The 15,404-nt window shown below is 45.4% G+C and overlaps 1 protein-coding gene across 1 annotated transcript; it reads left to right on the forward strand.

Moving 5' to 3' along the window:
- Window positions 1-9,703: 9,703 nt before the first annotated feature.
- On the forward strand, window positions 9,704-12,159 carry LOC123146886 (uncharacterized). Its single transcript, XM_044566154.1, has 4 exons — window positions 9,704-10,668; window positions 10,752-10,947; window positions 11,024-11,300; window positions 11,888-12,159. The coding sequence occupies exons 1-3, from the start codon at window positions 9,763-9,765 to the stop codon at window positions 11,029-11,031; spliced, it is 1,110 nt and encodes a 369-aa protein (XP_044422089.1). The 5' UTR covers window positions 9,704-9,762; the 3' UTR covers window positions 11,032-11,300; window positions 11,888-12,159.
- The last annotated feature ends 3,245 nt before the right edge of the window (window positions 12,160-15,404 follow it).

Raw genomic sequence — 15,404 nt, forward strand, 5'->3', positions numbered from 1 at the left:
TGAATTCAGCCCAAGTAGTAATTTGGCCGACCGGGCGCATAGCTTCGAAGTTTTCCCACCAGAGGCTAGCAGGGCCTTCGAGATGGTAGGCAGCGTAAGTAACCTTATCAGCTTCAGCTACGTTGGCAGAACGTAGCTTGTGGGTGATGCTGCGAAGGAAGTCATCCGCGTCGAGGGGCTCGACGGAATGGTTAAACTTTGGTGGGTACAGCTTGATAAAGTCATTGATTGACACCAAGTCATTTTGCGGATGGCATGCAGTGTTCTGCTCAATCCGCTCTAGCAGGCGGTTAGTCTCACGCTTGTTTCTTTCCGCCTCCAGCATCACTTCGGCCAGAGAGGGCGGGTGAGGCAGATTTTCACCCCTAGCTGCACTGGCTTCCCCCTGCTCCGGGGCAGCAGGGTTGCTGCGGGTGTTGACCATCCTAGGAGAAAACAAGACAACGGTTTAGATAAGGATGGCTCAAACTTAGCAAGGAAGTGCAGAATGTAATGGATAACACGGAATGCAGAGATGTTCATCCGTATGTCATGGTAATATAAAACTGCCATATATATACCAACGGTCATACACATCATACATAGTTTAGTACAAGCCCAGGCTACAGTACAACTATGATGAAAGACGTTACATCTCATTAGAGACATTCCAAGCTCCTATACATTATTTGTCTACACCTCCGGAATTGATTACACACAAAGTCATATTCCACAAGTCATGCAGGACAGTGGAGATACAACTATTACAATACTAGTGATACTACTACTAACTCAGACAGCTCCGTAGTAGTCCTCATAGAAGTCACCTCCATAGCCTGGAAGTTCAACGTGATCATCCGGGAACAGACGGTCCTAAGGAGCTTATGGACCAAAGGGGCTAGGATGAGGTCTTGGACCAACAAACGATGGCCTGCGGGGACCACGGGGTGGGGTGATGCCTCCCACATCACGCTAATCCACCATGTCTGGCAGAGCAGATCTCACAGGATACAGATCCCTTGTATCCATACATCCACCTTGCACCGCAGGTGCAAACCGAGTCAATGTGGCCCAATGATCAGCACGGGTATTGAAAAGCTCCAGCCTCAAGGCCCGATTCTCTCGGTCCTTATCTTCGAGCATCTCGGCAGTGGTACGAGTTAATGAGTCCTCCTGAGTGGAGTCAGCATAGATAGCCTGAAGATACCCTTGCACTCCCGGAAGTGAAGCTGGCATGTAACGGAAGTCGGTGTTCCGAAGCAGGCCAGTCTGGACTCGCATGATGGTCATCATGGAATAGGCAGCATCCTGCACAGCCATCTCAACAGTAACCCCGAGTCCATAGGAACAGTGAAGGGGCTCGGTAGATCCAGGATAAGAAGGAAATATCCTGACGGTGGAGATATATTGGCTTTGATTAAAGTCTCGGAATTTCTCTTCGACGGTGTATTCGGGATACCAACGGTAACCCGTCTCGATCATTACCCGGACTAACATAGCAGTATGACCGGGCACGTCGAGGCACCGGGTCAGGCGAACCACTTGGTTTTGAACACGGTTGGCCATCTGAAAGCACAACCACAATGCAAAGACATTAGAATTTCTAGGGAAAATTGGACAGCATAACAGCTGTAAATGCTCAGAAAAAGATTTGAGACATCCACAACAGTTTGCAATACCACTCAACAACATCATATCAAGGTTCTGATTCAATTAGCAACATACTAAAAATAGTAGAAACTGTACTGAGGCTTGTAACAACAATCCTATAAGCTACTACAGAATAGTAACACGTGAACCTGATAGAAGAAGAGAGCCTAGTCCTTAACCCACGTTGAATGAGAAGAGAATGACTCATATCAGAGGGCAAAAGGTAAAGGAGTAAAAGAGCCTTACGTTCCCTTCCACAATCAATTCCCTTACATATAACTAAAGCATTTCTAGACTTGACATCGACCAGTTTGGCTCAACGAACCTACAAGCAGTCCGGCTCTGATGCCAACGCTGTTAGGACCCCGATTCCAAGTCACATCGATCTAGCCGGTAACACCTCATATCACTTTGCGGCCTCACGCACGGTATCCCACGGGTGTCGCCTTACCATGGCCCGGGACCATTTGCTCCTTTTTGGCTCACGTATATTAGTGTAGCTAGCATCCATATGATAGAGAACCCGGGCCGACATGGCTAGTCGTGAACCCAAAGCGGCACAGACCTATGGAGACAGGCATACATGAATCACATCGAGCATGTCGGTCATCAGCGAGTGATTCTGGGTTGTAGCACTGGGCTAACAGGACTCCGGGGAACCCGGGCTGTAGCGGGCTAGGCAGGACTCCGGATGTCACCGCGTGACATTTCCCCGAAGGGATAGACATAGGAACGACGTGAAACACATGCCGGCCAGTCAAGTGTCCTGAGCAGTAGTGCTGGGCTAGCAGGACTCCGGTGAACCGGGCTGTAGCGGACTACTATGGCTCGAGGAACACTAGACTACATTTCCCCATAAGAAAGGCTGCCAAGGATAAACAACTAGATTGTCGGATCCCACTCATACCAAGCATTTCAATCATACACACAATATGCCCGATATGAGTACATACAACATGGCATCACAACAAAACTCTACAACTCAAGTACTTTATTTAAAGGCTCCAGAGAGCCATACATAACATGTTCATACAGATAGGGGTCACATGACCCGACACTCAAGTCATACAATCATACAAGCACAAGCGGAAGCAACTAGTCTGAGTACAGACACTAGAAAGAAAGAAGGCTTCTCGAAGCCTGTCTATCTACATAGGGCCCTCCATGGCCAGGATCACCACCTGGGTGGCTAGTCACTCATCGACGTCAAGGTCTACTTAGAACCCATCGGAGGGGGCGGTGTTGTCGTCTGAAAACAGTAATTAAGCAAACATGAGTACAAAGGTACTCAGCAAGTCTTACAACAGAACCTACTATACATGCTCATTCTCAAGAAGGTGGTGGGGTTATTGCAGCAAGCCAGCTTTGACTCTTGGCTAAGCTATCCTACGGAACTCCACTAGTAAAATAGTTTTCGCACATGAGTCCACTACTCACCAACACAATACTCCACCGGGGATCCTCTCTCGTCATCCTACGAGAGGGCCATCCTCGGTACTCACACTTATCTTGAGTCTTTTAGTAGTATCCATTAACTTGTCTATGAACTGTATAGGCAACCAAGTAGTCCTTTACCGCGGACGTGGCTATTCGAATAGACGATGTTAACCCTGCAGGGGTATACTTCTTCATACACGCTTTCACCACTTACCGCCGTTTACACGACATGTACTCGGCAACCTTCAAGCGGAAGCCCAGTGAGGGTGTCAGCCACGGCCTACCTAAACACTTAAGTCTCTAGTCCAGGTTTATCGCCTATCCAGGTTCCATCCGTAGGGAGTCCGGCCGAGGTTTCCACATACGGCCCCGAATGATGTGAACAGGGTCCCGAGACGCCAAACGGGCGCCCGGCATACCCGGCCACGGTGTATCTACCGCAACATAGCACACCCCTAGGGTCAGCGCTACGCACGGCCGCCAACACATAACCTACAAACACCAGAAACTATTTGCAACTCCTGGACAGAGTACTAGGGTGATTAGGAAGCCGAGAGGGTCCATTGGTTTCGGGCCCAATGTACGGTAGTAACTGCATCTTAAATCACACATACAGATCTCAGTTCTTATGGACGGTCTCAATGAAACAACCCACCATGTACTCCTACATGGCCTCTCATCGATACCTTTACCAAAACATGTTCAACACATCCCTCACATTACCGACATAAACATTTCACTCTAGCCCATCACCCAGATGAACCAGACCTGACACAACTCTAAACATAGCAGGCATAGAAAGGTAGGAATCACATACATGGCTCAATCAACTCCTACACATGCTAGTGGGTTTCATCTAGTTACTGTGGCATTGACAGGTCATGCAGAGGATAAGGGTTCAACTACCGTAGCACACAGCAGTTTGAATCGCGTTGTCTTAATGCAGTAAACAAGAGCAGAAGCGAGAACATGGGTTTGTATCGGAATGATCAATGGGTTGCTTGCCTGTTGTAGAGGTAGTAGGGTACTGCCCTTCAGACGGATACTCGGGGTTATCCTCAGAGGCAGAACCTACCACGAAAGACACACCGAACATAATCAACACATGGCAATATGCAACAATATGATGCATGCTTTGACATGCCAAGATGAAAGTGTCTTGGCCTAATGCAAGCTAAAACAGAAGGGGATGAACTCATTTGAATCAAAGATTCAAATGTTAGCTCATTAAACATGGCCTTATTAGTGCATTACCTTATTCTGCTTAAACAACAAGGTTAACTTGTTTTGTCATGCATGAAACCATTATAGATGGATAGATTGAATTTTTTTGATCATTTTTCATATATAAATCTTTGCATTTGGAGCTATGGTTGATATTCTATGATTTTTAGAAGTTTTGGCTATTTTCTGGAATTTCCTATTAAAGAATATATCCAGTAATTGAACTAATGCGTCAGCATGACATAGGTGTGACGTCAGCGGGTCAACTGGGTTGGCCAGGTCAAACCTGACTGGCGGGCCCTGTCTGTCAGTGTCACAACTAATTAACAGACTTATGTTAGTGGTAATTGACTGTCTGTGGGGCCTGGGCCCACATGTCAGTGACTAAACTAATTAAAATTAGTTAAAACTAATCTTAAACTGATTAGCAGACCGGACCCACCTGTCATAGACTCAGGGGGGTCTACCTGGGCCCACACGGGGGTCAAACAGGGTCAACTCGCCGGCGGCTTGACGCCGGCGACGACAGACGCAGCGGAGGGGCTCGGGTTTGCGTCTCCGGCGACCAAATCGATGGCGGAGAGCAGCTACGTGACGCGGGGAGCGCGCCACGTCGTTTGGTGGAGAAAGTGGAGCTCGGGGAGGCCGGGAAGGACGCCGGCGACGACCTTGGCGGTCGCCGGAGTTCAGGCGAGGATGAACCCGAAGCTACGGGGCACGGCGAGGCACGGGGAGTGGTGCGTTAGGCTCCTGGGAACATGGTGAGTGTGGTGACATGCTCGGAATTGAGCTTACGCGCCTGTGGCGACGGTGGCGACATGGCCGGCGGAGCCGAGCTCTCGGCTGTGATGGCCAACGGGGTTAGAGGTAGCTTGAGCGACGTGGCTAGGGGGAGAAGAGAGACAAGCTCACGGTGGGTGCAGTGGGCGTCGAAGCGGGCTCGGGGAAGCTTGGGAGGCGGCAAAACATCGAAGATGATCTTCGGTGACCGACGAGGGGAACGGCAGCGGTGGCGGCGTTGCAGCGCGTCCGAGGCCTCGTGGCTCATCGAGGAGGTCGAGGGAGATGTTTCGGAGCTCGTGGGCACGGTGGGGTGACACGGGGATGACGGTGGCTGCGGCTACGGCGGCAAGACGACGGCGGCTGCGTCGGCAGGAAGATGGGGAGAGAGCCAGAGAGGGGGAGAGGCCACGGGGAGAGTGGGAAGAAAGAGGGGGAGACGTGGGGGTCGGCGTGGCACTCATAGACGCCTCCAGAGCGTCGGCGGAAGCAGGAGGTGGCCGGTGTGTGGCCGCAGGCGCCGGCCACGCGCTCCTCGTCCTCCTGGCGAGAGGAGGAGGACGACTGGCAAGAGCCAGTTGACTGGGCCGAGCCAGGTGGGCTGCGCCTGGTAAGTTTCTCTCTCTCTCTCTCTCCTTTTTTTCTGTTTTTCTTATTTATTTACTATTTCTGTAACTTCAGGGCTTTATTAAAAATACCAGGGCATTACCATAATTTATGCGTTGCTTCGTAAGGGGCTGATTTGGATCCATATGTTTCATGCTATGGTTAGGTTTACCTTAATACTTCTGTTGTAGTTGTGGATGCTTGCAATGGGGGTTAATCATAAGTGGGATGCTTGTCCAAGGAAGGACAGTACCCAAGCACCGGTCCACCCACATATCAAATTATCAAAGTACCGAACGCGCATCATATGAACGTGATGAAAATTAGCTTGACGATAATTCCCATGTGTCCTCGGGAGCGCTTTCCTTTATATAAGAGTTTTTCTAGGCTTGTCCTTTGCTACAAAAAGGATTGGGCCATCTTGCTGCACTTTATTTACTTTTATTACTTGTTACAAATTACCTTATCACAAAACTATTTGTGACCGATAATTTCAGTGCTTGCAGGAAATACCTTGATGAAAACCTCTTATCATTTCCTTCTGCTCCTCGTTGGGTTTGACACTCTTACTTATCGAAAAGGCTACGATAGATCCCCTACACTTGTGGGTCATCAGGAAGCTTTGGCAAGATCATACACAGGTAGTTATTAAGCTTGAAGAGGAGGTTAAGACTGCTACCCTTCAGTACAAGAACCTTGTTGCCGATGTTAACAAAATGATCAAGAAAAACAAGTGCAAATGACCTATCAAGAAAATTACAAGAAAATAACGGCAGAGGACAATGAAGTCTTGGAGAAGCACCTAGACTAGAAGTAGTATATCATAGAGGATATGAAGGTCATTCAGAAAGCCCAAGGACTGAACTAATCAAGAACCCGAGGTCTGAATAAGGAGATGTATGTGGTGGAGACTGAACTCCAAAACCACAAGAAGGATAAGAAACAACTTATGAAGGAAAAGATTGAGGTGAAGCAGGAGAGGGATAGGCTGAAGATGTAGAAAAATAAGTCGGAGATAGCCATTTTTTAGCTTAATAAAGTTGGAGAAATCATAAGGGAAAGCTGAAGAAGATCAAGGGGATTTGTGATGAAGATTCTGTCATTGAGATTAGTGGTCGGGATTTAGTCTAATGTATTGTTGTTGTATGTACTATGCTATCTATCTACTTTTATTTATGTTGTTGTAAGCACTATGATACCTATCTATTTGTGAGAATTGTTGTAAGCACCATGATGCCTATCTAAATTGTTGGTATTGCAATAGTATGAATTATGTATGAGGTTTATTTTGGGTCCTATCTATTGTTTTATGCACTATGCTACCTATGTAGATTGTTTGCGTGTACTATTTATGGAGTCCACTTATCTTTCATGATGTTGCCAAGATGGATGGATGACCACAATAATCAGTTGCCAAGATGGATGACAACAAGAATCAATAGCATGCACATAGAACTAGCACATCACTGCACATCGCTTGTGGTATACAAATTGAAACAAACAACACAACATAGACCGGTAACATGCACTTGGAGTATAACAGGTTGCATACTCTTGCATAAGTGGGCATAAGAAGTACAATTCATACAACTGGTTCATAATAGAGATAGCTTAGTAGGTAATATCAAGGATCACAACAAGGATCCATATGATGCTTGCTAGCTAGCCTAACAGCTGACCACATTGTTTCCATTAGGCATTAGAAACTAGGATTAGTAGATCTACAAAATATACCACCAACATCATTAGCTTCTTGGTGTTTCATGGCCTTATATATATATATATATATTGGCCTAATATATATACGTAGTCGTCAAGCAGCCACCTCACTCCTCCAGGATGGACTTGATCTTCTGAAGCTTCTCCTTCCTACCATGCCCACCTTTAAGCAATTCAGCAATCACACTCTCAAAGTTCTTCTTCTCCTCTTGAAGAACATCCCATCTTTTTTTTACCTTGTTCATGGCCTTCCAAGTGTTCCTGATGATATCTGTCTGAGAAGTTAGGATGCACTTCTGCCCCTTGGCCAGCCTCATCTTTTCCATCTCCAGCTCCATCTTGCACTGCTCCTCGAACTCTGCAAGCTTTTTCTTGACATCTTCATCATGCTTTCTTGCATTCTCATGTGCATGTTCCATATGCTCCACCTTTCCATCTTGCCAATCAGAAAACTTGCCAACTTCCTCAACCACATCACTATATTGCTTGCATAGGAAGTCATTCTGCTTCTCTAGTTTGGCTATTTTTCTTGATAAGCATGTCTATCCATCGCCCTGCCACAGTTCTGATCATGAAACATCTCCCGCAGTTTTGACAGGCACCTCTGAAATATGACAGGCCATGGACCATCAACCCACTCAATCACTCCACAATCAATACCTCCCTGCAAATTCAGTTGACAACAATAATTATAATTCAGTTAAAACTACCAAATTCAGTTTAGTTGACAGTATCAAATTCAGTTAACAATATCAAATTACTACTAACGGCATAAAATTCAGTTAACACTATCAAATCACTGCTAGCAGTATCAAATGCAGTTAACGCTATCAAAATTACTGCTAACACTATCAAATTCAGTTAACAATAGCAAGTTCAATTAACAGTACTAATTCAGTTAACACTGGTACATTCAACTGCAAACCACATCCAGTTAACAATAATCTCATCAATTAACTATACCAATTCAACTAACACTATCAAATTCAGTTAACACTAGCATATTCAACTACAGACCTCATTCAGCTAAAAATAAGCTTATCAATAAATAGTAGCAATTCAGTTAACAGAGGTGATTCAGTTAACACAAGCACATTCAAGTATAGAGCACATCCAGTAAACAATAAGCTCATCAATTATTACCTGCTTAGCACAGCCATAGAACCTTCTACCTGTGTTTATGCCATCGAATGCAACACATTTCTTGCCCTAAAATGGTGAAGCTTGCATTTAATCTGTGGATCAGTCACTATCCCATAGAAATAAGCATCAATAGTTGCAAAGAAGGGAGGATCTAAAATGTCACAATCTGCAAGTTATAATTGTCAAACCCTAACCCTAACCCAAACCAGTGTATACATACGCACACATCCACGTCCATGCCGGTGTAGGTCTGCTCCTCGTCCTCGCTGCTATCTTCTAGATCTCTCCAAGAGGCCATTGCAGCGGCCATGCGCGAGGTTGAGCGCCGGCGGCTGCGACACAGAGGGGAGCGACAGTGAGGGCGCAGAGGGGAGCGAGAGGAGAGAGTGAGCGAGGAGATATTATTTTCTTTAGGGGAACGGGGTGACCGGCTAGGTCGGTACGGCCATTAACGTCCGTTAGCGCCGCACCATAACCGTTGTCGGCCCGCGAATGATCAGCCACGTCAAAAAGAGCTCACAAACTGGTTCAGTGTTTTTTGCAAAATGTCACATTTTGTAAAGTGGTGGTTTTCCACAAGAAACATCAGTTACGTGCTGGGACCCAATGGGTAATAGAACGGGGTGCCCTTATTGGCTCGACAGAAGACATAAGAGCACAACCAGCTGCTCATCGTGCCGGACAGGGACCACCCATTCGCCACACTGGGCAACCGGAGCGGCGTTTGTGGCAAGGCAACACCGCACGTGTCAACCTTCGGACTCACCTTCACCTGCTCGCCGTCGGTTGTGGCTCGTTCTGTCTGAGGCCTTACTCTCGCTTCGCTCGCCCTGGCGCCGCTGTCTACGGCCTTGGTGCTCTGCACGGCCACTGGCTACTTAAAAAAAATGACTCACCTGAATTTGAAATGTAGGCGACTGACGTGTAGCCAAACTGAAACTAAAGAAAACCAGACAAAACCAGAGAAAATAGCGTAGTCAACACTGAAAAGTGGGTCGTCTTGTTGTCATTTCCGAGAGCTCGCAGTAATGGCAGCAATGCATGCATGCGTCCCCTCGCCCTCCGGTCGACAACTTCCCCACTTAACCCCTTCCCCGGTCAAGATTAGCTGAGCAAATAAAAGGACTAGGAGGGGAATCGTACTGCCTACCCGCGGTTACTCCATCCATTTGGTGGGAGGGGAAAGGTGGGGTTCTCCAGAGCTACGAGAGAGATGCACCGGCGATGGGGCCCGCGCCGGCGTTCTGCCCGGCTGCAAGCCCTTGGAGGCGGACGGGATCTAATCAGCTCGCTCCCCGACGACCTGCTCATCCTCGTCCTCGACCGCCTCCACTGCGCCGCCGCCGTCGCGCGCACAGGCGTCCTCTCCCGCCGGTGGCGCAGCCTCTGGGCCCGCCAGGCCGCCACCGCCAGATCGTCTTCCGCGACGTCCCGTACCGCTCGCTCGAAGCGGCGCTCGGCCGCCTCCCTCGTCCCCCGCCCGCTGTTCGCCTCCTCGACGTCCGCATCCCCCAGCGCGGCCCTGAGGACCAGCGCGCCGACGAGGCCAGCGTCAAGTCGCTGCTCTGCGCAGCGGCGCTGCTCGAGCCGGAGAAGTTCGTCTTTGAGATCCCCTCCGATTCGGGGTTAATCCACGGCTCCCTCGTCGTCAACCTGCCTAGCTTCCAACGCGCCACCTCCATCGTTCTGAACCTTCGCTACGTCTTCCTCCGCGTGCCAGCCGGCGCCGAGTTTGCCGCACTCGAGACGCTGTCCCTCTCGTACGGCACCGTTGCCATTGACCGCTTGCTCTCCTGCTGCCCACGCCTGCGCAAGCTCTGCCTCGCCTGGGTTTCTTTCAATAAGGGCGACCTGACGGTCAAATCGGCGTCGCTGCAGGAGCTTCTCCTGGAGGGCCATGCCGAGCAGATAGAAACTATCGACATCGAAACCCCCGCGCTTAAGCAATTAATCATATCCTTTTCCGCTCCGGATGACATTTCCGTCTTGACACCGATGCTGGAGATGCTTTGGTGGCACTGCTACTTCAGGGTGCATGTTATGTTTGATCTTTGGCGACTCCAGCAGGTGACACTAATGACGGCAGAGGGACAAGGACAGCTCCGTTCGCTGCACATTGACGCTTGCGCCGTTCGTCCCTTCTCCTGCTCAATTTTCTGCATTCTCCGATTATGAATTGTCTGCACATTGATACTGCCAAATTATTTTTTCAGAGACTGTCTTTTTTTCACGGTAAAATGGACGCCTTTACAGAGGAGATAGAGAAGCATATGATTGTCAAGTTTTCTGTTTTGGAGCTACGTCTCGCAACAAACGGACATGGTTTTGGAGCACTCGTCTTCCATCTCCTAGGGATGAATCGAATTCGTCGTGCTACGCGGAGGCTCAAGATCTCCCTGGAGAACATTGGTAATTTTCCACTCTGTTTCTCTCCCCTATATTATATTCTCTAGTAAATAGTTCACATATAATTTTTTGCCTTTAGGTGAATGAAGAATGCCCATTTGATTGTCCTTGTGAACCCGAGGGCTGGAGATCAAACACCATATCCTTGACTGCTCTCGACGAAGTGGAGATCAATGGCTTCGGAGGAGATGATCATGAAGTTGATTTCTTGAAATTGATGTTCAAATGTGCGCCCATGCTCAAAAAACTGACCGTGAAGCTCTCACACGAGGCCTCATCATGTGATGGATGCACAAAATTATACAACATCACCAAGGCTTGTTCTTCTGTGGAACTCTATGTTTATCTTAGCTCCGGTGAGTATGTTCTGCATGCCTGATTAGCATGCTTCTAGAATGTAGATGCATCGAAACATAAAGTCAAGCCATTAGTTTTTCATGTCATGCAAAATCTATAATGTGGTTAAAATGTGGCATGGATAGACTAATTATCTAATACATATGTACCCTGAGTATTAACTAAATATGCTTACCAGTGAATTTGTGTGGGCAAATCCTCATACCATTATCAAATAGAAGCTTAATGGTGGCGTGGGTGTTCAACGGTTTGTATGCTTTTATGCAGGATTTCCTTACCCTTAGTTGCTCTCTATTTGTGATCTTCTGTATCGATGTCCTTGTATTTTGCTTCTGTATTCAGCGGCAAAAAGATAGTTTTTAGGTTACATAAAGTTAGTTGTCCCATCTAAAATTCACTTTCCATAAAGATAATTTCTAGGTTAAATTGTGTTCGAGGAGTACTTTGGTATTTATTTTTTTCTCTGCCTGTACTATGTATTGCGCTTTTATCGGTCAACGACAACAAATTTACTCATAAAACGACTCTATGTTTGCAACACATTATGATGCTAACCAGAGCTTATTTCAATTGGACCCGCCTGCAGGATTAATGCTCGGCTGGCAAAATTGCTACTCGGGATGATTTCCATGGTCACGTTTGGATCCATGGTGCGCATCGAGAAGATCATCCTTTGCAACGATGACCAACTCTGTTACCTGGCCTTAGGATTTCGCTTTGTTGCTTCAACCGATTATCTTAGGTGTTGTTATGTCAGTTTACTGAAGCTTTATGTATGACTGTAAGTGGTGCACCCTTAGTTAATTCCTGAATGGTCCTGTGGCATTCAGTTATCGAAGTTAATGTACTCAACCTAGTTGGTACCAGTTAAGCCTATGGTTTCAATGCTGTTTTATTTTGATGATGCACTGTGTGTTTTTATAGGATGTAGATTGTGCGGCAGTAGATGCTCACTCTGCAGATATTTGTATGAACCAGATTAGATTTCTGAACTGTTCACCCTCTTGACAGTTGCCTTCGGTTTCTTCTCTTTTTTTCGACCTAGGGACCGAAAATGCTGCTAGGGTGACTCTGTAAAGCTGGTGGTAAGAGTTCCGTCACAGGTTTCAGTCATAAGAACAAACTCACGCATTTACGTGCACTCTTTGTTGGTATTTCATTTGGATATATGTGTGTATATCAAACATGCTAATGTACCCAAACACAAACATCGATGGTGTGTGTAATCCTGCTTATGCTTATCTTAGTGTATACTCTGTTGATAAAAATTGACCGGACAGAGGGGATCGATTCCAGGAATCAACCATTAATAAATTTATAGGTAATATTAAGCTAAATATCTGAGTTGCAGCCTCTTCAACCCTGTTAGCATTTTCTCTTTTCTTTTATTTGTTTTTCCTTTATTTTGATCTTGTAATTATTTACCTTTTTTGCAATAGAACTATAAAGTAGGGCTTTTTTTTAATGTTTTCTGGGTCAAACAAAAAGAAAAAGGAAAATCTTGAGCCGAAAAGAGTATCTCTAAAAGCTGGATTGGCCATCATGCATGGCTTGTGGTGCCTCTCGACCACACGACCTTGTTCTTCAGCATCGACGATGATCGCCTCCTCTTGGTTCATTGCCACCGAAGCCTTTTAGTCTTCCTTCCATTGTTTTCTGGAATACCGTCCTTCCATTGTCTCGGCTTGCATGAGTATAGAAAAAAATATAGACCATGTATTTAAAAGATGTTAATCCAAGCATTTGAAAGAAGTGTCGAACAACTGTTTGAAATATGTTAAACTTGTATTAGAAGAATGTTAAATGTATATAGAAAAAATTATTCACCATGTATTAAAAAAAGTTAAACCTGTATTTGTAAAAATGTTAATTGTGTACACAAAATATGTTGACCATGTATTACAAAATGTTAAACTTATCATTGAAAAATGTTAATCAAGCATTCGAAAAAACGTTGAACAAGTATTTGAAAAACGTTAATCAAGCTTTAAAACAATGATAGATATGCATATGAAAATGTTGTGAAAAAAGACGATTTGTTAATCATGTATATAATTTTTTTAATCAAGCATTTGAAAAATGTTAAATATGTTCAGAGAAAATGTTGATCATGTGTTAAAAACATTAATACTGCATTTAAAAATGTTAAGCAGCATTAAAAAATGTGCATAGAAAAATGTTCGCCATGTGTTAGAAAATGTTAAATCTTGCATTAGAAAAATATGCATCAAGCATTTGTAAAAGTTTAAAACTGTGTATAGGAAAATGTTAACCATATATTAAAAAAATGTTAATGAAGCATTTGAAAAAAAAATCTGTATAGAATTTTGTCTGACCATGAATTAAAAAAATTTAATTTGTATTGGAAAATGACCTACCAAAATGTCTTATATTTTGACATAGAGGTAATAAAACATTTTTTTTGCGGCAAGATGTAATACAACTTAATTGCCATCACCTGTTAGGAAGTTAACCCTAAATGTTAAACATGTATTATAAAAATATTCTTGACATCAACAAAAAATTGTAAAATAAAAACCAGAAGAAACAAAGGAATGAAAAACGAAAAATAAACTAAAGAAAAATGAAAATGAAAGGAAAAACTGAAGAAAAACATTCAAAAAGAATGAAAAAAGGGGACAAAAAGGAAAACGAAAAAATGAAGAAAACTGACTAAAAAAGAAAAAATAGTGGAGAAAATCGACTCTTTTACGTTATGTAGGTCCCGCCCTACAGTTGATCACGGACTCGACACACACTAGTGGCTAGCGTCGCTAGCAACTACTAGGAGATATTGGTTTGAACCCTAGTTCAGCTACTTTTTCTTCGGTAATTCTTTTATTAAGTGCTTTGCCAAAAAAATCCTTTATTAAGTGGGCCGGCCCAGTTGCTACACGAGACACAGAAATCCTTCGAAATCACTAGTTGAGGAGTACTCGTTGCAAAGATCACTTCAACTCCCTTGATTGCGGCAAGTGTCGCACATGCAGCGCGCACTTGTCGCAACCTGAGAGTTTTCCCTTTTTTCGTAGATTTGTTTGTTCAAAACATTTTATCTTTCAAACCGTGCATCTAAATCTCGAACCGCTTTCACCGTTGGATTTCTCGCGTCGAGATCTTCAAAACTAGATCCCATGTTGATAGGTTTTGACGAATTTCCTTTTCACGAAAAAACGGACGAAAAAACCGAACCACGAGCACGGGTTTTTTCCCTTTCCGAAAGAGACACACTCGTGCCTCTCACGGAACCAAAACCGTGACTCTCGCGGAAGAAAAGAAAAGAGAAAGCGTGTTTTTCTTTTCGTTTCCGAGGACACGACCGTGATTCTCGCGAAACCACAATCGTACCTCTCGCGGAAGCAAAACCTTGACTCTCGTGAAAGGAAAAAATAGAAAACATGTTTTTTTTTCGTTTCCGAGAGGCACTGCCGTTACTCTCGCGAAAGAACAACCATGCCGCTCGCGGAAGCAAAACCGTGACTCTCGCGAAAAAAAACAGAAAACACGTTTTTTTCGTTTCCGAGAGGCACGGCAGTGACTCTCGCTAAAGCACAACCGTGCCTCTCGCGAAAGCAAAACCGTGACTCTCGAGAAAGAAAAAACAGAAAACGCGTTTTTTTCATTTCCGAGAGGCACGGCCGTGACTCTCGCGAAAGCACACCCGTGCCTCTCGCGGAGGCAAAACCGTGACTCTGGCGAAGGAAAAAAACAGAAAATGTGTTTTTTTCGTTTTCGAGAGGCACGGTCGTGACTCTCACGAAAGCACAACCGTGCCACTTGTGGAAGCAAAACCGTGACTCACGCGAAAAGGAAAAAAACCTGTTTAAAAAGCCGAAAACGCGTGCAGATAAATAGAAACAAAACAAAATTCGTAGGGAGCGCTCAGAGCGTGACACGTAGGAAATGATTGAGAATACGCCAAATAGCGCTGATTGTTGTGAGGCTCCCGAAGGAGCGCTCGATAACTAGTTGCTCTCGAAATGCTTCACCAGAGATCTTCCAACTTGTTTAATGCCAGATATACGCTCTGCGATGTGCGCCCCTATATCTCGCATTTAGCGTGATGAGAGAAAGTGTCGCTGAAGGTGAGCTCCATATCGGGC

Source organism: Triticum aestivum, chromosome 7A (genome assembly GCF_018294505.1).
Source record: "Triticum aestivum cultivar Chinese Spring chromosome 7A, IWGSC CS RefSeq v2.1, whole genome shotgun sequence".
Lineage (NCBI taxonomy): Eukaryota > Viridiplantae > Streptophyta > Magnoliopsida > Poales > Poaceae > Triticum > Triticum aestivum.

Excerpts from the sequence above, each read along its gene's own strand:
- LOC123146886 (XM_044566154.1), top strand. The coding sequence starts at position 9,763 with ATGGGGCCCGCGCCGGCGTTCTGCCCGGCTGCAAGCCCTTGGAGGCGG. Across the intron at positions 10,669-10,751 it reads TGCACATTGACGCTTGCGCC|AGACTGTCTTTTTTTCACGG; the intron begins GTTCGTCCCTTC and ends TTATTTTTTCAG.